At 34.0% G+C, this 24,915-nt stretch overlaps 1 protein-coding gene across 1 annotated transcript in view; it reads right to left on the bottom strand.

Annotated features, from left to right (window-relative positions):
* The window catches only part of DIAPH2 (diaphanous related formin 2), a 234,430-nt gene that overhangs the window by 59,661 nt on the left and 149,854 nt on the right, over positions 1-24,915 (bottom strand). The window contains exon 27 of the mRNA XM_085319734.1: positions 9,428-9,523. Coding sequence (XP_085175860.1) covers positions 9,428-9,523 — 96 coding nt within the window. The remainder of the gene's footprint in view (positions 1-9,427; positions 9,524-24,915) is intronic.

The following is a 24,915-nucleotide window of genomic DNA, read 5'->3' as shown; positions in this document are numbered from 1 at the left end:
TCTTTTATTCCATCACTTGTTTGTAATTGAAAAATGAAAAACTATAAATGTATGAATAAGTTATTGGAGAAAGTGACCTAAGACAAAAATGACACTGACAAATTTTTTAAGAATCAGAGACTTAAATGAAACAGTAATTGGAGAAGAAAGTATTAATCAAAAGTAAAGTTGTTAGTATACAGTATCAAAGCTCATATATTGTCTCCCACTCCTTTTTCTTGGCACACTTTTTCCATAATTTTTAGAAAGTTTATGTAGCCTCTCTCTCCAACAGAGATTGCTTCAAGTACCTATGCCCTCTACATGCCTCTCTGCTGCTGGATACCCTAGCCTAGATCCTTAATTTATTTAATCTATCAAAGATTATTGAACTAAAAAGACTGATACAGTGAAAAGACTTATCGCAATATGCTGCAACTGAGCATCTGGCTTTTCATGTAATGATTTAACTACCTAACTACTAAGCTGTGCCTAATGCCAAGACATGGTATCAGTACTTTGTGGCTAACCACTACTACTTTGGGTATGTTGACCAAAGAATCTCATTTCCTTTTGATCACACATCAAGGAAATTACAATTTCCATGCTTTGTCATGCTATGTCATCCATTACCATTAGGGTGAATATATACTTTACGGAGAATAAAGTAATTAAGCTGTTTCACGAAAGATGACATTACAGAAAAAGACGTACAATTCTCAAACTTCTGAAAGTCAGGACAAACGCCAGTAAAAAACTTGGGACAACCCCTCTGTGATGAGGTTAGAGCATGATCTGAATTCCAAACCACATATTTAGAACACCATGGAAGAGAAAACATCCCTATCTGCTTAAAAAAAAAAAAAAAAAAAAAAAAATCCATCCTGATGTATCATCCTGATATATCCTAAATGTATGTCAGGCAAATTAAACAGCTACTAAGTCACACGTAGCTAAGACGACTTTGATGTCCTTCCTTTCCTTTACATTCTTTATGTATATATATTAAAATATTAAAGCCAATGTGTACTACCTCAATAAACATTACTGCAAGTGATAATTGTTCAGTGTTTCATAGTAATTACATAATGAAAGAAAGTGTCACCATTGACAATAAAAATCGAATGTCCAAATGTAAAATTAAATTAGTCCTACATATCATTCATTAGTACTCGCACATGCATGTACGCACTTGTCTGTGTGTGTAAAAGTAATTTCTTTAACTTAAGCTGCCACATACAGATGTGGCCAAACTTCAGCTACCCATCTGCAGAAATGTAGGCGTTAACACCTAGCAAGACATTCCTCATAAAATGAAAGGTTTGGGATTCAGTGTGAATTCAAAAATTTAGATGTGTGGGCGACTTTCACCTCACAGGAGACTGTCACACTAGCTTGGCAGCTGCCTTCTGGATTACCTCTTTTGAGAGGCCAGTTACCGCACACACTTCTGGTTCTCATAAAAGCTTTGTTTTCAGTTCTAAAAGTCTACTTTGCAACACAGGGCATTCAAAAAGACTTTTGGAATTCAAAACAAGGCTTTTTTACAGCTTCAGAAACAGCTGTGACAGGTCAGTTCCCAGAAAAAGAAACTTGATAATAAAAGCTGAACCCTATAGCTGCCTCAGGTATCTGCAGAGTCTGAGGATGAACTCTAAAAGACAAAACAACTTTGAAGAAAGAACTGTAACAGTCGGTTTCCGTGTCTGAAGCAACTGCACAGTTCTGCGTACTTGTCACATAAGCTCAGATTTTAAATGTGCAAGTTACAAGTGCAGCATCATTCTCAGTACCTCCCTGTAATTCTCATCAGCATTAGGGCAATGTGTTTTACTTCCAAAAGAAGCAGACATCACACTACCCCTTAAAACAAAAGAAGTTAGCTTTGTATTTTTGGATTTGAGGAAAATTAGATGAATAATTGTTAGTCTTTTTTTTTTTAATTAAAAAGCTTAAAAATATTACACTGAAGGTATCAGAACATTTTATATAATGCTTTTGCAGAACAATTTCCAGAGAATTTTTAATACTGTAATGAAATGTTTTTTAAACGCCTACACTAGGAAAAGGAAGAAACACATCATTCTCTTTAGCCTAATGCAAATTATTAATGTTTTAAGTGAATTATGCTAACTCAGATGCAATTAGTAACAATCACATAGCACCACCTTTCTGAAGGACACTTTTCAGAAAGATTATTACTTTTCATGGCATATCTTCACTCATTCAGATTAAAATCCTATCATAGAAAAATAATAAAAATGGCAATTAATAATTCAGAATTACAGAAAGCAGCAACAATATATACAAAGTCTAGAGTTCACAATACCACATTTGTGCGCCTTATTTAGCAAACATTTGCAAGTACTTCATCAAAATTACTATATATATGTTTTTGGAAAAATTTCCCACACAGCTTTTTTGTATTACAGATCCATACACAGAAACACATAAGCTCTATGCCCATGTGTGAGCAGTCACTTGTGCATCGGTATCACAGAATCTGAAAGACAAACAATCCTTAATACTTTCTCCAGAGAAAGTTAACCTACACAGGTGGAAACAACAGGAAAACAATTATTCAAATGTATGCAGTTCCTGAATTTTTGTCTTTACACCAATTCACTTAAAGCTGTGAAGTGTTTTCACAACTTATTAATTCCCTTCTGCCCAAAGATGCTGTCCATCTAAAAAACTGAAAAACTGAGTCCAAGCCTGGAGGTTATATCCAGCTTTAGTTCCCTCTTTCTTCCCATGTTTATCATCTTTCTTTCTCCCTGTTTGTAAGCAGAACTCTTCTCAAATGCAAAGCAAAACACTCTACATACTACAGCTGCTGCTTACATACTAACCCACTAGAATGTTATCTAGATTAATTACAAGAATCGTAAGTTAAAATGCATATACAGTAGAAACAGATTACACAACAAGTATCTGTTTTTAAATAGCTTTGGGACTACTTATGGAGCTCTCTAGACCTAAGTAATTTGCTCAGACTAGATTTGAACAGTGCTAGAAATAGGTTTTCTTTCTACAACCCATATTTATATTTAGTGATAAAAGCAAACTTAAATCTCACAATAATGCCTTGATAGCATAAAAAGCAAATTTATTATTGGTGATTCTTGTTTAGCTCTTGCTATTACATTTATGATAATTCTGAAGTACTTAGATATGTGGTAGTCTCATAAGTCCATAGCTCTCTGTAAGCAAAAATTCTCCACTAAATATGCTTTTAAATATTGAACGTCTCAAGATAAAACAACAAGATTATGAGATGCCAGCCGAATATGGCAATAAAAATACTAGCTCTTTACCATGAGATGTCTAAAAAGATGACAAAATGCATTTAAAGTATATATTGATCTATTTCTTTTTAAACTTGAGAGTAGCATTTTGATAGTCTAACAGGTATTTTTAGTTTCATAACAAATGATGTTGCTGTCTTTCAGTCAAACAGCATGTCATCAAGATGAGTCAAAATCACTTTAGTTAAGCACAACCTCTGATTCATTAAAAACACCTAGCGTATCTGGGGATTTTTACACTGATAAATATTCTCATCAGTTCACATCCAGATATGAGCATATCCAAAATCAGTTTATAAAACTGCCATGTACAAAATAATAAACAATGCTTTCAGTTAATAGAATATTTTTTGACTGTCTGAAGACTTTTATTTTAGTATGTTTTTGGTAAATAAGGATCTTGCATCTGGAAACCTAAATGACTCTCAAAATTTTATTTGCAATAATTAATGCAACAGTAAATATAGAAGTCAGATTTCAATTCTAAACAGAGCTATATCTTCAAGCACAAGACACAAAATTCCTAAAAATATAATTGGAATTTGGGGGTTAAAAGTTAGAATTGTTATGAAATATATGCTCTTTTTTATAATATTTAATAATAAATATTTAAATTAAGAGTCTGAACATAAACTGAAAATTATCAAGAAGTCATTAAAAGACAGTAATACTCTATTGCCTCCTTTTTTCTTTTTTAATCTTACTGAAGCTAAACAAATGGTGGCACCATTTCAGACAGCTTGCATAACAGAGTCAAATTAATACTGAACTAGCAGGTTTGTTCCCTCTCTCTCTCTCTCAAGGCATAACACTAAAATGGAAATATGTACTATGGTAACTATGAAGCAATTCTCAGCTAAATCAAGTTCACAAAACAGTTACTAAATTTTGCCCGGTATGCATCTTACTGTTGTGCTACCTGCTGATTTGATTTTGATGTAAAGTATTAAAAATAACCCAAAACATGCATTTAAGCAGACTCAGTAAATACTCTAATGTGTCCATGTACCTTAAAGCTATGATTTCCTGGTAGTGAAAGAGTGGCACACGCTGCCATTGCAGTTGCAACATTTTGGGTATGTAGGAAAGGGCACTAGTTAAACTTTCTGAAAAAATTAAGTTTAATTCCATGGCAAAAGATTTCACAGCTTAGTAGAAAGGAAAAACCCTAATAAAAACAGTTAACTGCGCACAGAAGTTTAGTTAAACTAGTATTAGAGCAAAAATATTCCTGAATCAGTCTTTTTTAATAATCTCATACCCCAAGGCTAGAAAGAAAGGTCAGAGATAATTGGAGTAATAGTACAGCTGGACACACACTTTGAACTGGTACTGCGTAATGAATGCCACCCTAATACCCTTCTTTGTTAAACTCCTATCCCAATATTAGCAAACTTGTAGAAAAGAAAGTATATTTTTCAAAGAGGAAGCAAAATTTCTAGAAACCAATTTCTAATTATTAACACACAGCCTCTAAAGGCAAAGCAATCTACTGAAAGCAGACAGTCCAGAGTTAAAATCCAGTATCTAGAAACAATGAAGATACAGTAACAGGCATAGGAGAGAGAGAAATCACACCAAAGTGTATTTCAAGCCGAAAATTCTACATGTCAAGTTATACATAAAATTACAATGAAATGAAAACTGCTGGAGGGGGATAGGGATTTTTTATTATTATTTCCATGATCTGAGGATAGAAAGATTCTGCTAGGACCCCCCCACACACACACACACAAAAAAGCTGTAATTATAAATGTAATTCATTTAAATGCAGCTTTTCCATTTGCAAGTTCTTCAAAAAAGAAAAAACAAGTTACACATGTAAAATGAGATTTGCTTTTTCTAACCTGCCTGTACATTCCCTCCAAAATCTTTTGTCCAGTTGGAAAGCTGCAATGTTGAGCAGTTGGCCCTGCCTAAGGTTATCATCCTAGATGAACAAAGCACAATTCCTTCACTAGCTCCGGATCTTAACAATTCAGTCCATCTCATACTCTTTAAAGATTAACACATGACCGAGTGGGCACAGGTAGGCCAGCCAACTTTGTAATATAAATAAATAAATAAACAACTATTTGACTAGACAGAGATTTTTGGTAGAATGATACTCTTTTGGAGGTAGTTACACCTACAGTCACCCAAACGAAAAGATCCCTCCTACATCCAACCTGCTCTCCCTCCTGCTAGCAATGAATATGTGCCACTGCAGAAGCTTCTGCTTTAGTACATCGTATTTTTTTCCTTTTTGGCCAAACTGAGCAAGAATGTCATTAGTGGTGATGTTACGGTTTGCTCCTTTGAGTTAAATTTACTCTGTGAAACCACAAGAAGCAAATATAACAAAGGGCAATTTTTTTTTTTTTTTTTTTTTTTTTTTACAGTCTTTTTGTTGTAGCCATTCTCTCCCTGGTTGTAACTGTTCTCTCCCTTTTCAATTGTTTTCATTTGCCACGAGTAGGTGCAATCAGAGTAAGATTGCAATATAAGATTGAGATCTAGAGCACATCCATGAAAATAAGCAGCAAATTTACTGTATGAGTTAAAAAAACTGCAAGTAGTAAATAATTGTTTTTTCTTCTCACTAGATTTTCAATTAGGAAAAAAAAAATGAAACAAACCATTGATATGACAAAGCTAGAACTGACAAAGAAATGAAATCTATGTTCAAACAGCTGGAAAACAACAATTTCTCTTCTCAGACCACAATGGCTACCAAGATAGCTTTAAGCTCAGAACTTTGCTGTACAAGTCGAAGTTCCGAAATAACAGCACTTTTTTTCTGTATGTCAAAAATGCATGCCAATTTCTGAGGCAGTGCAGCAATCTATGAATAATGTACGAGAAATTCCTACACGGTGCACCAAGTATAGGCAGTGCTATATCATTTGCTGTACGGTTGCCAATCTTAACCAAGCAATCCAGCAAGCCCAGAAATCCCCAATCCTCTTCCTTCCATACCTTGCGTGTGCTTTGTCTTCCTTCCATTGGAACCTAAGAGGTCTGCAGTTAAAGGCTTAGCAGATCCTCACTGCATGAAACTCCTGAGAACACTCAAAGTCTATTTATAGTACTAAAGAGAAAACTCATTTTCCCTGGCATTTTTGGAGAGAGATACAAAAATTTGTAAACATCATGTCTGTTTCTTTTTTTTTTTTCCTCTTAATCACTGCTTATAGATGTCACTGTAGTATTTTAAAGTGTCTCTGCCTCTGTAGACAAGTTACTCCTTAATCCAATTTCAGGGGACTACTTACAAACTGGGGTTTCAGTTATCTAACTGGCTTTTGGAGCTGCAGTAAATTTTGCACAGTCCCCTCTGATCCCTGGGAATCCTCTTTGTCATCACTGGGTGAAAAATCCCACCTCAAGCTGCAGGTGTTTGTCACGCTGTTGTGACTCCCTTGCCATCCTCTTCTTTTGCCCACCTATTCTGCATTAACCTTTTCAGGAGCAGGTCAAATAGATTCATTTTTAAAAAAGTAACATTAAACATGGAACGAATCATGCAGTGGAGGGGCAGAATTATAGTTCAGGTCTTCTGTTTGAAGAGTATTTAGCTCCTTTTCTCTTGTTCACCTGACGGAGTCCAGAACTACATTTCCAAATCTGGAGAAGTTGAGCTGCTACATCATATTGACACTAGAAGTGTTACTGCTGGGCTCCTCTAGCAAAATCTGCATCTCCACACTAATAGCATAGGAGACACAAATATAAAACCACCCAGAAATATGGTACCTAAATAGGATCCTGAAGGAAACATGCAAGTTGACAGGACCCTGCAAATTATTAACCCAGCGTTAACTACACAAAGCTCCCCTGTCCAGTGGGGAACAGGAATAGTGAGTCAGCCTCTTTCTACCCTGCTCCCACAGAGCAGAGTTAAATTAGAGCTCCCGATAGGCAAGACACCAGAAAATGTCTGCACTGACTAAATGTTAATACTGCTTGGGGGGGACGGGAGGGAAAGAGTTCAACTGTAAAAAAGAGCAGGGTTCCTAAGGGCTACCCGCAGCAACGGTCCCACAGTGAAAAACTGATGGCAACATTCTGCAGGATGAACGAAGAAAATGCAATTAAGTTTATGCAGGACTAATAATATCACCAAAAATTTTTAGTCTTTTACAGCTTCTTAATCCTTACAAAAAGCATCCAGGTAGACACTGAACACTGTTTATATTGAAAAAGCCTTCTCATTTTCAAATGGATAAAATTTCTGCTCACATCTGAATAATGCTACACTTAAATGTAGACTGGAAGTATTTTTATGTACATCCATAAGACATGTGAAAGAGCTAAAAGAATTGAAAGCTGCCGTATAGAAGTGATTTGGATTTCAAAGAAAATGGCAGAATTCATGCGGAAAAAAATTCAGAAAAGTGAGATAAAATGTATTAGGCTTTCAATGTGCTCCACTGAAAATAAACATGGAAATTCGTCAACATGGAACTGATTGACATAATTTCTACTGCTAAAGTCTATGGTCTTAGCTCTATAATCTTTTTTCTTAATTTTCTTTCCCTTTGATTTGATTTTTCCTTTGCAGAAAATCTACTTGCAGAATGATGATGATTGAAGTTTAATGGAAATTCAGGAAAAAAGGTTGCTTTCTAGAAGTCAAATTTAGTGGTCATTTAAAAAAGTGTACTAACCAAATATCCTTAGAAAAATATCCTAACAAAATATAAAGAATAGTATTGAGTGTTCTAAAGCTTGCACTTTCAGGTTACCCTATGACAAAATAATGAGATCCAATTCACGGCATGACAGTAAAGAGAAATGAAGAACTGAACTGAGATGATTTTACAGTATGTTATGTCATTTATTATGGAAAGGAATAAAAAATTTCTTTAATAGGGCTACATATATAGCAAGTACTGTTGGGCGTTTTTACAGCTGATACACTGTGTCAACTTTATATAAAGACCACATTAAAATTCAGTGCTACAGATGTAGCATAAACAAAGTGTCTGGTACAAAGGATATATTTTGTTTCATTTTTAGTTATGACCTATAAAAACTCGAATAAATGGTGCAATATTAGTTCTTTCAGTTCTGAGATGAGCACCGAAATAAGCTGTGAAGAACAACATCGAAAGTGTAGCACAACTCATTTCCTAGGAGGTATGAACCATGTAACACATTTCACATTTTTCAAGCAAAATCAGGCATATGCCAAATTAGAAGTAATTTAGTAAAATTACATACTTGCTAGCTAGATTAAAGAGGATAGTAGATTTTGCTTTTATTTAAAAAAAAAAAGTCAACTCCAGTTTATTGGACATGAGGTAGATATACTTGGCTATTTTTAAAAAATATCACTTTTTCAAATCTTCAGCAGCATATATTTGACATAAAAGCATTTGATTTTACGCCATATTTAAAAAAACTATTGAAAATTATAGTTAAGATGGTTTTGTTTGCTGTAAGTTACGTTTTGAATGAAAAGATTGTAAAATACTGTATACTATTGTGGACTTTAAAAAAGGTAAGTGCACAGCAAATCCAATTAAAAATTGTATGCAATTTGTAAGGGAAGGAGGAAGTGAGGAGCAGAAACTGTAGTTGCTTAGCCCTTTCTCAGATTTTCTCATCAAAATCAAACCTGCAGGAAGCAGCAATTGTTCAGACTACATCTGTACAAAACTATTGCCTCGAGAAAATGAAGCTACTTCATTGTAATTTGGCTTTTATGACTACAGTTTCTAACCAAACTAGAATATGCCCACAACCAGTGCTTGAAAAAGACCATCAGCTGTATGCCTAAATTCTTATGGGTGTTAAGAAGTTAATGTTTTTCACAGCACCATCTAAATCAAACTAATTATACTTACAATTTTAAAGATTAACATACATGCACTCAAACTGCAATGACTTTTTTAAAAGATAATTTCAAACATGGCAGGAACTCCTGTTATAAAAGTTTTTTTGAGTTGATACAGTTAACTGAAGATACTGTTATTAGGTAAAAATTTTGTGATCACAAAGAAACAGCCTGCTGAGACTTCACAGCAGCTTCATGAACAACTTTTAGTGAAAACTGTTGCAAGTCTTTGCAAAACAGCTTTTGCCATCACACTTTCAACACTTGTTTTCTTACTTAATTCAGAACTAAGCTTTTGAGGGCTGGGGGTTCTCCTTACCCTGGCTTCTTGGTGTTCGTTTCCTGCGATCCCTGAATGCTGCTCCTGACTGCAAGGCCTCAAGCAGATTATCCATCACTCCTGTCTCATCACCCTCTGAAAATAGGAGAAAAATAAAATTAATTTCAGTGCAATTGAAGTCAGACTATGGAAGAGGAGAAAAAAAAAGTAAAAGTTGTGTCATATTTACGTAACAGTTCCAAATACGAGACATGTATGTTTAAATATAATGGATGCTGTCAGTTCTTCAGTTATCACTGTCTGTTTTGTGTATGATGCTCTATTAAGCAAAAGTGATGCCAGTCCTACTGTTTTTTCAACTTAGAGATGTCATCAATAATGCACAAGATAACAGCTTCAGTACACAGATAGACAGCTGCTGATGAATGACTGTTGTTTCACTGTTAAAACTCCTATGTCTTCCCTGAAGTAGAACGAGTTTTTTAATTTAAGAGATTTTTTTAATTTAATCAATACATGTGGAAAATCTGATAAAGCTGAACAGCACAAAGTTATATATAGTAGCACTGCAAATATTTCAAACATTTCCTCCTACTTTTATGATGCCTTAAATCCTTAAAACATTTATTTTCTTTGAATCTTACTTTTTATCTATTCCATATGCCAGGTGACATACAATATATACTACACGGCTACAAGTATACCAATATACCATAGATTTTCTTCAGTGAAGGTAAGGAAAGAAAGAACAAGAAAAAAAATTTCAGTGGAAGTCAATGGCACAAAATTTCTTAAAAGCTGAATGGTATTTCTGATAAATCTTTCTCTTGTTTTTTTCATATGCAAGCTAATCTGTAGTCCTAACCAGCCCCAATGCACTAAGCAAAGCTCAGTAGAAAGACTACTTTCTCTATATTTAAGTCTTTAACTTTCTTTGTGTTTTGTTCTGTTAATAACAGTTGACAGCAGCAGGTACCAATACAAAAATATAGAAGTCAAAATACTGCAATACATTACAAAACTGTTGGTGAATGACTCTTGCTCTGCTCACATACCTATGTAAAAATACAAAGTTAAATACAGACCAGACTCAACAAGTGGGAGGTGGACATTTTATTCACATCTTGGGACTTCAAGTTAATATAAATTTCACCAGAGTAGGATGATAATTACTTTATGCAAAAGATTTGCATTTTAGTAAAGCACTTCTACCTGACTCATACAAAAAATGTAGAAGGCTTCAGGTACATTCAAGAGATCCAACCCTCAGATATTCAAGTTAAAAAGCAGTTTTTTAATGTAATGGAGAATTTAGATCTATGTATTTATATTTACTGGACCACATCCAATTGTAAAACGGTACCTGGTTTAGATTTCTACATGATGATCAGCAGAACTACTTTGCAAATTTAAGTTATATATAATGGTTTAAACGACACTGACGTATAATAACCAACATATAATAGAGTTATCTTCAGTGTAACATAAAAAGGAGCAGAGCAAAAGCAGCAAGCAGCAGAAGACTCTGAAGTACTAGTTATAACTAGATTCAATCTAAAACTCTAAAAAACACCTTTAAGCTCATGCAAAAGTAGTAAAATCAGGTCCCCTAGTTACACACTACCGGCCAGAATCCGGTGTAAAGCATACCCATAATTATTTTTGCTGTGTTCCTTATTGCACATAGGGTTATTCATTGATTTATTTTTTGTTCTGCATTAAATCTGTTTTCTAAATCAAAGATCTGTAAATACACTGTGACCAAACTAATATACTCCAAGTTGTTCTGCAAAATTTAATGAATAGTAAGTATGGCTGTAATACATATAGAGGTAGTTAACATGTTAGAATATTTTATGCTTAGAAAAATTACATCTTTCAACATTAATTAGAGTTGGCAGTTTACGTAAGAAGTCAAAATTCCATAAGAAGTTCATAAATGTTTATGCAGCTTCCCACTTCTTTTCTGCTGAGTGTGCTCTTCTACCTACTAATTGCTAAAAAAAAAAGACCATACCTTTGGAATTTCAAAAGATACAATATAGAAAGAGACATGAATGAAGGAAACTGTGGAGCATAGTACAGAGATTTTTAACTCTTAAAAGTGAAACAATACAGCTGATCTCAATATTGCATCTTAAAGCTGTCAAGTGATTAAATGGGCACTGGAGAGAGAATTGTATTTTTAATCAGTCTTCATTAAAATTCTTAAAAAATATTCAATAGAAACTTCAGCCCATCCCAGCAGTTCATGCTGAGATATTTCAGATATTTACAGTTGTCTTGTTGATTTGCTGTTTTGGATTTTATACTTCCTACAGTAACATGTAGACACAAATCAGAAACAAAGCCAAAACAAGTTTCTAAACGGAGAAACTTATTTCCAACATAAATGGCCAATGGAAATATATTATACACTCCTATTTCTTTTCTAGGTATCTGCCACTGCACACACAAATCTGTGTTTGATGTGGCACAAGTCATTTCCTCCTCCTCATTCTTTCTTTCCCAAGTTGGACCAAGCATTACATGGAGACAGCAAGCATATTCATATTCATGTATGCACAATACACTTTGCACATTTTTCTCCATTTTATGACTAGCTCTCTAAAGTCTTAGCAAGGAGGCAGATTCACTATAGGTATTAAATGCAACTCAAAAGGCAAAAAATTTTCATAATCATTAATTGGTGCAATATCTACAAGCCTGTCTTGTTTTCATTTGTATTTCACACTAACATTCTACTGCAGATTTGTTTTAGCATATGAAGTCAATTTTGAAAATAGGCACATTTTTTAGGAGGATACAGTTAAACTCATCTTCTAACAGGTCCCACAACCTTCCAATTTTGCCAGTCTTACAAAACTGATTGCGGCCACTTTCAACAAGAACAAAAATACATTACCACTTCTATAGAATAACAATATCATTTCTTAAACTGCTGAGCAGCCCTCAGCCATCTGAGAGGCACAGACAGAAAAAAGAATGATAGAATGAATGAACAAAGCCATGTTTGAGATGATCAGGCAACTGTAAGGTTGTGGGAACTAAACCTGATTGTAATTTTTGACCAGTATCAAGGAAGAGAATAGAAGGGAAAGAGATAATGGCATTAAAATGAGCTGTAACATGAAAGTATATGAAGAAAACTGGCACTAGGTGCAGCCATTTATGAATGCTTCTAAGAAATAGACATATGCTCTGTATAATGGCAACACTCTAGATTTTAGGTTTTGTTTTTATAAATAAAAACACATAAACTGATCATAAAAAAAATCTGACTACATATGTTAAAGGTTTACTATACTACATGAAATTCTTATCAGTAACTCTAATTAGGCTGCCGGTTTAAAACAGGAGATTTTTGATAAACTATAATAAATAGTACCTAAAATAGAATATTTAAACGTAAAAAAAGGCTGAGCAAAGAGGGAGGAAAGACATAATTACAAGCAAATTGGTTACTATGGCAAGAGATCTAGGACAATCTCAACACGGTCAAGGTGAATGAATATTTCACTTCATTTTTAATGCAGATAATAGTACTAACCTCGGAACAAAGAAAGGATAGATAATTGAGCATGTATGATTAATGCTAGATTGGTTAATGTAAAGTACTCACAGTTGAGGTAGAAGCAAATGGTAAATATCTAGAAACTTAACTTGCTACTTTAGATGACTATATATATATTTTTAAAAGAATATATATACTTATTTAAATATTTTAGGTCTTCCAGATATAACAGTAAATTTATACTTTCTGTAATATGATACATTGTACTTTATTTGTCTAGAGAAGGTCTCTCTCATTTATCTAGTCTTCAGCATTTGATGTAATGGCATATTAAATTATTAGTGAAAGCTCAAAAAAAATGGTCATTAGTAAGAGATCTAGCAGACTCAACTCAACTAATGACAAAGGCTGGAAGGAAGCTTTAACACTTGAGAGCTCACAACGGAGCTCCCCAATCCTGTCCTTAATTTAATATTCTAATTAGAGAATTTGGCATAATAACAGATGACATACAAATGGGAAATACTAACTTTTCAGATCAGAACATGCGTAAGTATTGGAATAAAACAATAGATTAAAATAACAAATAAAATGATCATGCATAACTTCTGGTGCAAGCCACAAGCTCTTTATCAGAGAATGACTGACAACGTCAGTATGAAGAGAGGACCAAAGAAATAGCGGTAAACGATCACTCTGATCAGTCTGTTACGGCTTGGGGTGAGGGGTGTCAGAGCATACTCTCTGCTTGCAGTAATAATCAAGAACAACTAGTGCAACTTTATGAAATACTATTAAGATTGGATTTAAACATGGTATACAAGTTTGGTCACTGCATTCATGGGAGACAAATCAAAACTGGAAAAGCATTTATGATAACTAGGGGAGTGGATTCAAGTGAGAAATGCCTAAGGCAATATGATTTCCTTAGGCTACATGAAACAATCACTGAAAAGACTGATCCGAAGCAGAGTAGGAGACCACATTCCAAGAGAAAAGAGAGAAAAGGAGCAACAGAAGTTTACAAGCAGCTTTGGCACAGCAATGAATAGTTACAAACTGGCAAAGGGAACATACAGGCTGAGAGTTAGACAGAGAAGCTTTGCCATCAAAAATGATGTTCTAGAACATATTCCCAAATAAGACTGAGGGAATAAAGTCTAAAGACATTAAGGATGAAATAAAAAGAATTCAGAAAGGAATTATGTGATACAGCACACATGAGATCAGGGAGGGGAGTCACACGACCTTTCCAATCCACTCTCCCTAAAGTATTAATCTGCAACACCTTTTTGATGGTGTATCTTTAAAATGGGTGCATGGCAAAAGGGTGAATGACAGTGTAAGAAGAAACCAATTAATGGCACTTACGCTGCTGTGCAAGTTACAGAATAAAGAAAATACACAGTTCCTGGATATCTGTAATCGGAAACTAAGCCTTTCCTTTTGAGAAAGTGTTTTTTATTTTCAAATGTCTTGTAGTGCAGATATGACCTTCAAATTTTATGAGGAAGTGTTTCCTTCCAAAAGACCAAATATATTTTAGAAATTAAGCCAAACATATACTAGAAAATATGTGATGAAAGTATGACTAGACTGTTTTAATTTTTCTTCATATAATATTTTTAAACAAAATGTAAAAGCTGCGCTGTATTACTGTACTGGCTAGCACTTTTGACTAGATAAAATAGCCCAGGCTTTTAAAGTTGCTTAAATCATTTGGGAGAATAGACTACAGAAATGCCACTTCGTTTGAGGTCACCACACTACAGCTCACCCCGTGTATCCAAAATACGATGCACCTCCAACCTATTCAGTTTCTTGGGTTCGGGTTCACAGTCAGTGCTCGAGGAGGAAGGTCTCGGAGAACACCCGGGAACAGTCCCTTATTTCTGAAGCACTTTTCTGCCTTCACTTTTCTTTATCCATACTGACCAGATGAAGACTACTAAGGGATATGCCCATAACTTCTAGTGCTGTGCTTTTATTTTCTAGTAAAAACAAGACCCACATGATCTTGTTCATTTGCAAAACATCTTGCACATGTATTATTACAAATATATTAGTTGTAAAGTAATCTAAACCAATAAAAGCATAACCATTCCACAGTCATTTGGACAAAAAAGTACAGGAATTTCCCAGAAAATCTTTCATAAATTAGGGCCCTTACTAAAAGTCTGGCCAAATACTGCTTCAGGTAATACATTTCGACTACCTGACCGCTTCTTCTGCAAATGGTTTAAAAATTATTCTTTTCTTCACATCTTGCACTATACTGTTCCACTTTGAACTTTCAAGTACTTTTAAATCACATATCAACAGCAGAAGGGCCAAAATATTTCACAGCTCTTCCAAGGCTGAGTGCCCTACACAAACTTAAGAAAAGACAACTTTTTATTCATAATTAGTACAGGAATTTTTAATTGTAATATATTCTTTTTAAAAGGTCAATTTTCAGTGGCTTTTAGAAAGTGTGTATTTGCATTCTCATATCATATTTGCAATTTACTCATTTGCTATATTCATTTTGTCTGCATAAAAAAATCTTTAGGAAGCAGTCTTCCTCATCATTTTGTAGTGGAAGACAATCTCCTGACTATTATTTGCTTTTTAATTAAAGAAGAGAAAGTTAGGACAGTATGACTGATAAGTGAACCTAAACCCCATGTCAGTTTACAAAACAAGGCAAAGCCTTGCTCACATACCAATTAAGCTCATTGTTTACAATAACCTGATCTCAGCCTTTTGTAAAGTTAATAGAATTAAAAAACGTGCTTTGTTGTACTGGCAGGCTATTGAGAACAAGTTCTGAAATGCATTTACTTTTTCATTTCCAGATAATGTCACAATGGTCAAGGTCTACTTTAGCACGAATGTATTTAATTGAAATGCATCAGCATTACCTCTGTGGCCTTATTCTGAATGGACTAATGCCCCTTGCAAGGATGTTTTTCATGAAAAACTTAGAAAAATAAGCCTTAATATAGATTACTTAGGAACAAATGGGAAGACATTGACTCTATGTGGGAAGGAAAAGATGGTGCAACTCCAAAAATGAAAGAAAAAAGGCCATATAATAGATACCTCAACAATTATACATATGTAATCAAGTTTTTATACTGTTTGAAGGTTAGATTTCAGTTACAGTACTAATTAACTTTCTAATTCAAGTGATCAGCAGATATTCAGACAATGCACATGATCCTGAATCCTTTTAGCATAAGAAAGTCATTTTCTTTTAAAAATTGCTTATAGCTGAACACTATCAACTAACAATATTTCAGGAGGAAACAAGTCCTGAGAACACATTTTTGAGGAAGGGAAGTTCTCACACTTTCTTGCTGAGACATACATATATTTTCTTCTTTTTCTAAAACAATATTAGTATTACATAGTAGTATGTAGGCATATATATATACACACACACACATATATATACATACATATACACACATACAGACTACTAATATATTTATAGTAATGAACTCCTTCAATTTATATTGAAATTATTCAAAGTCCTCAGACAATTCTAAGAGCAATATCCAATATTACACTAATTGAGGTCTTGAAAAATTTCAGATTTCGGTGCCAGAATCAGTAGCAGCCAAAGGGATGCTGGGATTTTTCTATTACTGATCTCTTTAAATTTACAGTGCTCCACAGACTTTTCCCTCTTTGTAAGAATGCACAGAAAGCAGCAGTGAAAACAAAAAAGTAATCTGGCAAACTCTAAAGGATGAAAGGAACATAATATATATAGAAAATTTCTTCTCTCTAAATAACTGTCCATTTCTCAATTCTGGTCATCTGAAATGGACATAAATGTTTCTAAACGTATTTCCAGACGATAAGTGTTGTTAGTTAGCCAGCTCAAAAAAAATTAGAGCAGGGTTGCTATTCTCTAAGACCAGCAACATAAGACAATCACTTCCATTATAGGCATTTAACACTCATGTCTTCATACTGTTGAACTATCATATGCAAAACTCAACTTCCTAAGAGTTTGAATAACAAAGTCAAAGAGTGAACAAAGAAATCTCTGTGACAGACAACATAATATTTGCCAGAGAGGAATTGTTCTGTGCACGCCTTTCCTCCTAAGCAAAACGAGACTTCCTCTAGCTGACCACTTGGTATTACAGAGTTTGCAAGAAATAAAACTGAGATACACATTCTATTCCAGAGCAAAATCAGCAGTATGTCTAGATGGGAATCAATTATCTGTCATCAAATAGCTTCCAGAATTTCTTGGCCAGTTCCTGACAGCCTAGTCAGTGTATCTTAATTTTTATCACACATTTATTCTCAGAAAAAGTAGTAATAAGTCCAGGCTACACTGCTGAACTTAATTTCTTAGCATTACACATCTACTTTTAAAAACTTCCTTCAAAAGTTCTTTATTAAACCTCATTTCTGTGAAACAAATTTTGCAATAGGTGTTGGAAAGCCAATCATGCTATTTCAGGATTTTCCTACTAAGGATGTACATATAGAAAAGTGCCACAGCAGTTGTCACATTGTAACTTGCTCATTTGGTTGAATCCTTTCTACATGGATTCAAAAGTGGCTCTGACAAAATCTATATGGTTTTCCATGACTATTAATCATCTTGAAGTCAGATTGGACAAATACTGGACCTGAACAAACCTGACATTAAAAGTTACCAACACTTAAGATGGGTAGCCGGAGATGTTTCCAACAAGAAAAACTTACTGTTGACCCTAAGAGGTCAACACTTACTTGAAATCTACCTAACTAGCCTGAACGTGGCTAGGGAAAACTTCACTCACAACTATAATCATTATAGATTAAATGCTTACAAAAGATACAGAAGATATTAGAAAATAACACATAGTTTTAGAACTAATTCATAATCCAGAGTCCAACCAATGACCTTGAATATAAATGCCCCCATTGATACAGTTACGTGTCTGGTTATACTGGTAGAGAGCAACTACTTCATTATTTGACTCTTGTACAAAGTTTCTAGTTTCTTATTACTTTGTTACTTCATTGTCTAAAGAAATATGTTGGTTTCAGCTTTTGAAAGCGCTCATGCAACTCATCTTTTATGTGGTACAGTTTAACAAGAATTATATGGCATAGTCTGTATACTGAAGACAAATGTTACTACATAATACCTTTCACCTTATTGAATATGACATTGAATAATGTCTCTACAGTTTTGCAGTCTGAATTCTAGACTTGCAAACTTGCACTTTTATGTTTCTTGTCCATCCTGCAATTTTTTTAAAAAACATTTCAACTTTCTGATTTTAACAAAAATACATATACTCTGGATACAAAATTATAAATAAAGTAGAGCCTTTGTTTATATTGCACTTCTAAAAGATTAAATGTAATATGTTTAGAATTTTTTTAAACCCTTTCCTTGTGGATTACACAGCCTACCAATTACCAGCAATTTCAAGTATAAAGTCTCTTACTACACAATGGACACTAACAAAGCACCACTGAAATCAATGCCATAAATTAGAGTTAATTTAATTGGACAGATATGTTTGAGAGGAAGAAATAGGCCTTTATCATTAAAACAAATGTCCTTTGGGGTATTACAGAACTTATCCTTATGAATATACACTGCCTCATCATCAGTTTAAACTATCCGTAGCTGCAATGATTGTATTGGGTTGCAACATTGTGCTAACATTTGTGAGAAGCTTAAAACTCTTAGCACTTTATTTGAAAAATGTAGCACTTCATATGGAAATTTATTATTAGTGAAAATGCATTATGATATATATTGACAAATAAACATTACTGAATTCATTAAGCTGGTTTTATGTACACTACAGTTAAAAAAAACTTTTTTTTTTTTGATATTTGATAGTAAGCTTGCAGTACAAAGAGGCTCATCAACATGGTATTCTCTCCTAAATAATTTCAGAAAACACACTTGTGAAGACAGTATCTTAACAGTTCTATTGGAAATTATATTCTATAACTGTAGAAAAAAAATCTTTCCATAGGGACAGAATTTAATAATCATCTCCCATTAAACTTGCATTTTGCAACACTTCTACATGCAATTCTCCTCCTTATTACCCAATTCCTGGATAAAGCTTACATTCAAGAAATAGCTGGCTGATCAACTAATTGAATTATTTCAGAAATTCCTGAAGTTCTACATGACAACATGTTACCTAGCAATTGAAATAAGGAATAGCATAGATATTTTGAAGGGTAACAGTGGCAAATATATTTTGGAATAATAATTTATCCATGTAAAAGGAAAGGTGAATTTGCATAGAATATTATGCTTGAAGTTAACACTTCTTACTGTTAATTAAACAGTCCCCAAGAAGCCTATTTTTTGAGAGGAAAGTACTCAGTTGTTCTCTCTTCTGTACCTGTAAATATGCCAGAGCTATGATTCCACTGAGTCTCATCATGTTACTCTTTTCTCTAAAAAATTACCTCATGTAGTTTCTTTAATTTGCTTGCAGGGTACCATATGCAGTATTCATAAAGAAATTTTCCATTATAAAAATTTTTAAAGATGAGATTAAAATTTAATTTCTCATTTCTTTTTATCTTTCACTCAATGCTCATATCTATTTGCATCTCTCTTGAGCTGTTTTGACCCACATTAACAAAAATATTTATAGTAATTTTGTTCCTTTTTTCTCCCATTTTCAAGATGTCTTCAAAAGATATAAATGAAGCTTAAAAAACTGGGGGAAATCAAGAAAAATTGCTGTGAAGATGACAGAAATCAAATTTCACCCTGGTCCTATAGATGATTGTATTTAAGCAGAATGTAAATCCCCATCTGATTTTTCTCTGTGAACACTATGCAAAGAACTTCATTTCCATTATCATCATATGCATTAGGGTAGAATCTTAATATGTCTTCAAAACAATTAATTCAATACTAATTGGACTGAGGAAGCTCATTGGAGCTTTTATCCTCATACTGGTAGCTAAAAGGTGATCTTAATTGCCATGGTAGTCAGATATAATGAAGAGTAAAACTGTTTTGGATTAAACAACATTTGCATCAGAATTGTTGGTACACGCTTTTCAGCTCCCAGAAAGTTGTCTTCAGTTTTTTTCCCCTCACTCGTTCGGATATGCACGTGGAAGCAATGCGGCAAGAATTTTGCAGATGTTAAACCAGACAAAAGTCATGAAAGACTAGGTATAAATGCATAACTATAGCCCAGATCGCTGCAGCCCTCAAAAAACAGGAAACACTGCTGAAAAACAGCCATGAAGAATATAAAGAACGTTCCCTTTTCATAAAGGTAGTAAGTGCCAAAGAAAAGCTGACACTCAAGCTTCACACACACACCAGAATTTCTAACCTATAACAAGAAAGAATGGTTCATGAGTTAGAATGAAACTTGGGATTTCTATTTGTATGAGCAGGTCACTTAAAACTTTCTGTGCCTCCCTACCTCAAGCAAAGCAGGTATTAAGCAGATGCTTAAATAACAGTGGTGAGAACGCCAGAAAGGAACAGGTATTCCAAAGCCCTGCCGCTGCAGCTGAGGTAGGGCTGAAGAGCCACAACAGTACTGGCTGGAAGGAGCTGAGTAAAACAGGTCTTGTTATGGCTTTGACTGCATCACAGATTTCCAAATCAAAGTGTAGATAATCAGTTGCTACACAAAGGGGAAGAGAGCACTCATTAAAATCTTTAAAAATGGGAAGTTTTAGTATGAAACAGTACGGACCGCTATAAGCTGTTTTCAGCTGTAGTTTAAAATCAGGTATATATGAAATACACCCTTTCATTAAAAACAGTTTAAAACTAATCCCAAAAATATATTAATACAAATAAAAGCAGCCATGGCGATATTAAATTATAATTCTCTCAGCCAAATGCAATCAATTCTAACAATTTTTATAACAGAATTTTTTGAATTGCTATTTCTAAAAATGTCTTCAAACATCCAATTTTACACAGATAATACTATTTTGTTCTATTTTCCTTTCTACCTAAAAACAGTTCATGTGTATCTACAGTTGTACCCTTAATTAAGCTAAATTCGTTATTTTCAAAAAAAGATGTAATTTCTAATAGAATTGAGTTCAAAATAAACCACAGACTCAAAAGATTAGTCTCACTGAATGTTTACTTTTGATTAACTGGGAATGAGCTAACCTTTCTGTATGTAGTAACACGCTTATTTATTAAAAAAAGCTAACACACACTTACGTAACTACAAGCTTTCATGAGGTGAAGAGGCATGTACATGTTGGATAAATTTCTGCTGTAAATATTTCTTTTGGAAGGTATGTGTTGATTTTTTCACCTGTCAAAATCAGCCTGATTGTTTGTTTTGTTTTGTTTTGGGGTGTGTGTGTGTGTGTGTTTTTTTTGTTGTTGTTGTTTTGGTGGGGTTGTTTTTTTAACGTAAGAACTGATATTTTTAAATCATGGACGTACTTTAAGATTTACAATTACTTAAGCTTGTACAAGCTTGTACTTAAGCTTGTCATCCAGTGTAAGTTGCTTGAAAGCATATATGGAGTTGAGAGATTTTCTATAACTATACATTCCTTTACCCAACACATTTAGATGCACTTAGTAGGATTTTTGTTGTTTGGCTGACAACAATGATATTTATATGATATTTCAAGCAGGGTAGGCAATCCACAAAGCAGTTTTCTGGTCTCTCAGTTATGCCAAGAAACAAAAAAGCAATTAATTCTAATCTGGATTCTTTGGGGGGCCACAAAAAAATTGCAGTAGCATAACAACAGAAAAAAAATAAAAATAAAAGTTTATCATAAAACTACACACTAAAAGCTGGAAAACCTTAGGAACCCTACTGCTCTGATTTGAAAGACCATAGATTAAAATTTTGTTCTTGAAGACATAGCTAGAGAAATAACTGAAACAGAGTTAGGCTAAAACACCCTTTGGGTGAAAATCACCTTATCAAAATGACAGCTTGAGAGGACATCTGTCTGCTTCCTCTAAGACTTCTGTGTCATGTTAGCTTAGAGAAATTTGCAAAACTATTTATATAAGCAGCAATAAGCACGCAGAAGTGAGTACTCCCAAAAAAAAAAAAAAAAAAAAAAAAAAAAAAACAAAAAAAAAAAAAAAAAAAAAAAAAAAAAAAAAAAAAAAGAAAGAAAGAAAAAAAAGAAAATACATTAATTGAATACCAATGCCCTAGAATCCTGTGACCACCCTATGCCTCATCCTCCTGCTGTGGCAATATAGTTGTAACTTATGGAATGCGCATTTCAATATATAGCCATTTAAACATTGGAAAAAATATTTTAGAAGTATTTGATTGATTTTGTGTCACTAGTTTAGAAATATTAGTTATTTAAATGACAGTTTCAGTGCATTTGGTAATGTACAGTCATTCACATTTTCACAGTTTCAGTAACAGACCGAGAACCAGATTACAAAATTAAACTTATATCTGTTGATAGAAAATATCATTCCTGATGAGAAGCAAAACATACTATCAGAATATTGAAGCATATTACTACCAAGAACGGTCTACTCCTCATCTGCTAAAAATGCAAGGATGTAGACAGATGCGTTCTCACTGTCTGAGCTGAAGCAATGTGAAAAGTTATAATCTTGATCTGTTAGCTACTGCCCCTAAACACAGACCAATTAACTGACAATCTTAGCTCCAGGTGGGCTTCTCAACCTTTTCAACAGCTAGCAAGACACCTTAGCTTATATTGCCTTCAGTGAGAGTTTAAATTAACTTCTCTCAGTAGTCTTCAAACACATTGGTAAGGAGGAGTGTGATGGGGGATTCTTAGATTCTTCTCACCCCACTCAAGGGAAAGTGTCTGTCCATAATTCAAAGCTTTTCAAAAGTATCAGGTGACAGGTATTAAAGACAAGATTAGCCAAATGCTGAGAAAAGTTGTCTAGAGAAAGTTGCATTAGATATTTTTCATAAATTTATTTTTATAGATATAAAAAGATATCTCTTTAAATATCTTGTTTAAATTTGTAATTAATTTTGTTTAAATTTAAACAGAAATTGATAGGAAGAATCTTTATAATATATGAAATTTAAGTTTGTCATTTATCCAAAGCCGAAGTTGCTTGCCGAGCCTATGATATTTTCATGCAGTGTCGCTGCCACTTCAAGCAGAGCCAAAAATAACAGAACATGTGGTACCACTGCAGAAAACCTCAAAACTAGCCCTACAAAAGTCTCTGTAAAAATAACAGAAATCAATAAAATGAATAGTAAGGCTCTGAGGCTTTGTGACAAAATCACTTGTACAAACACAAAAATTTTTAGAAGACTTTAGATAATTTGTTGTCTATCATTGTATCCAGTTAGAGTACATTTATATAAATGATTTTTAAAATTCAGAATGAAAAGAACAAAAGTATTAAGAAAAAAACTTATCATTATCAGCATATACAAGAGCAAATATTCTCTGATTTCTTAAAATATAATTAGTAGTAGTACATATAAGAATGAACATAGAATAAGAAAAAAGTTTGGCTGGGAATCAAGGCTGGTTCCCCATTCTTAGCAAATTTAAATTGTGAAATATCTGAGTAAAAAGTGATGACATTTGCATACATATATCAATACAGATAAAACAGCAAAAGCTGCTAAACGATTGTAAATATGATTCAGTCTGTCAAACAAATGCTTACATAGAGGATACCTTTATCAGCTGTACTGACAGTAGCATAGTTGGGGCTTTTGTCAGTATAAGAATTTGAGTTAAAAATAAATAAAAATTAATTAATGGTTCAAACATAGCTGCATTGATGAAAAATGCATGGAGGACAACTGCATAGATCACGCAGGTTTCAAAGCACAGCACAGAACGTGTGTCAGCTACTCACGTTGGAGAAAACGTCAGATCATCTTGAGCACTGAGTCACATGCACTTTCTGTTGTAATGCACAGAAAAGCACATAGGCAGAACAAGGATTACAACCCCTGTAATTTGGGATGGAGGGGTGAAAAAAAAAAAGGCAAAGCAAAGCATGCTGGCAATAGCATGTCTCCTTTGGATTCTTCTTCCTCTTCACAGAACATAGAGATGGAGCAAGGGAGTTGGGGAAAAAATGATTTTCTTAAATGCTTCCATGATAACTATGTGTTTCTACCAGAGCTCTCAACAGAAGCCTCTTTATGCATACTGTCATTCAAAGCAAAGACTGAAAGCAAAGCCTGTCAGGAATATAGATTGCAAAGGATCATGGTTGCCAAACAGCAAGAGGTTTGCTGTCTAACATCCTTCAAGAGCTGGCTGTCAACACACACGAGTTTCACTAGTGATGGGAAATGTACTAACATGACAGAAATACTACCATTCTAAAAGCATGCAATATCAAAAAATATTGCAGTTTTAGATGCCGATACGTCTGCACTATTGCACTATCAATAACTGAGATTCTGAACTGTACCTAGCCCCTCCATGACTCTGGCCATGTTCACCTCCAGAATCATCCTCTTACATGCTGCACTGGGTCTGTTTGGCCGGCCTAGTGTTTCTCCAGTGTTTTTCATCCTTGTATAAATTGACATCTGTTACAGATACTGCATATACGCCATTGAAAGGAAGTGTTATTTCAAAGCTTACCTCTGATTTTATCCATTTCCAATATAACATTATGTCCGTTTGTCTGCAACAAACTAGACAGATTACTGCAACATCATCCCGACGCAAAGTTAATAAACCACCAAATCTTCTGTAAATTTCATCATAACCAAAAAAGCTCCCCAGCATTTTGCCACAAGTGTCTCTGTCAGATTGTTCAATGGACAAAAAGCACAACTTGCCAAACTAATGGAAACAAAAATGTAGCCTAAAGTAATTTACTGTATAATTTAACTTCTAGTTTTATCATCTCTCCATGCCTTCTAGAGTCCAACAGGTGAAAAAACATAGCATATAGCTTACAACCTCTGTAAAATAGTGATATTAGGGACCACTTAATTCCTCCAGCTTGCCTGCTTTATTTTTCTTAGGGTGGCTTCAAGCACAATATAACGTTCTCACAGCTAACAAATGCAACACTAAAAAAAAA

Source organism: Rhea americana, unplaced genomic scaffold (assembly GCF_003343005.1).
Source record: "Rhea americana isolate MKP2758 unplaced genomic scaffold, rheAme1 scaffold_6, whole genome shotgun sequence".
NCBI classification, from domain to species: domain Eukaryota; kingdom Metazoa; phylum Chordata; class Aves; order Rheiformes; family Rheidae; genus Rhea; species Rhea americana.
This window is presented reverse-complemented; position numbering and strand designations above follow the sequence as displayed.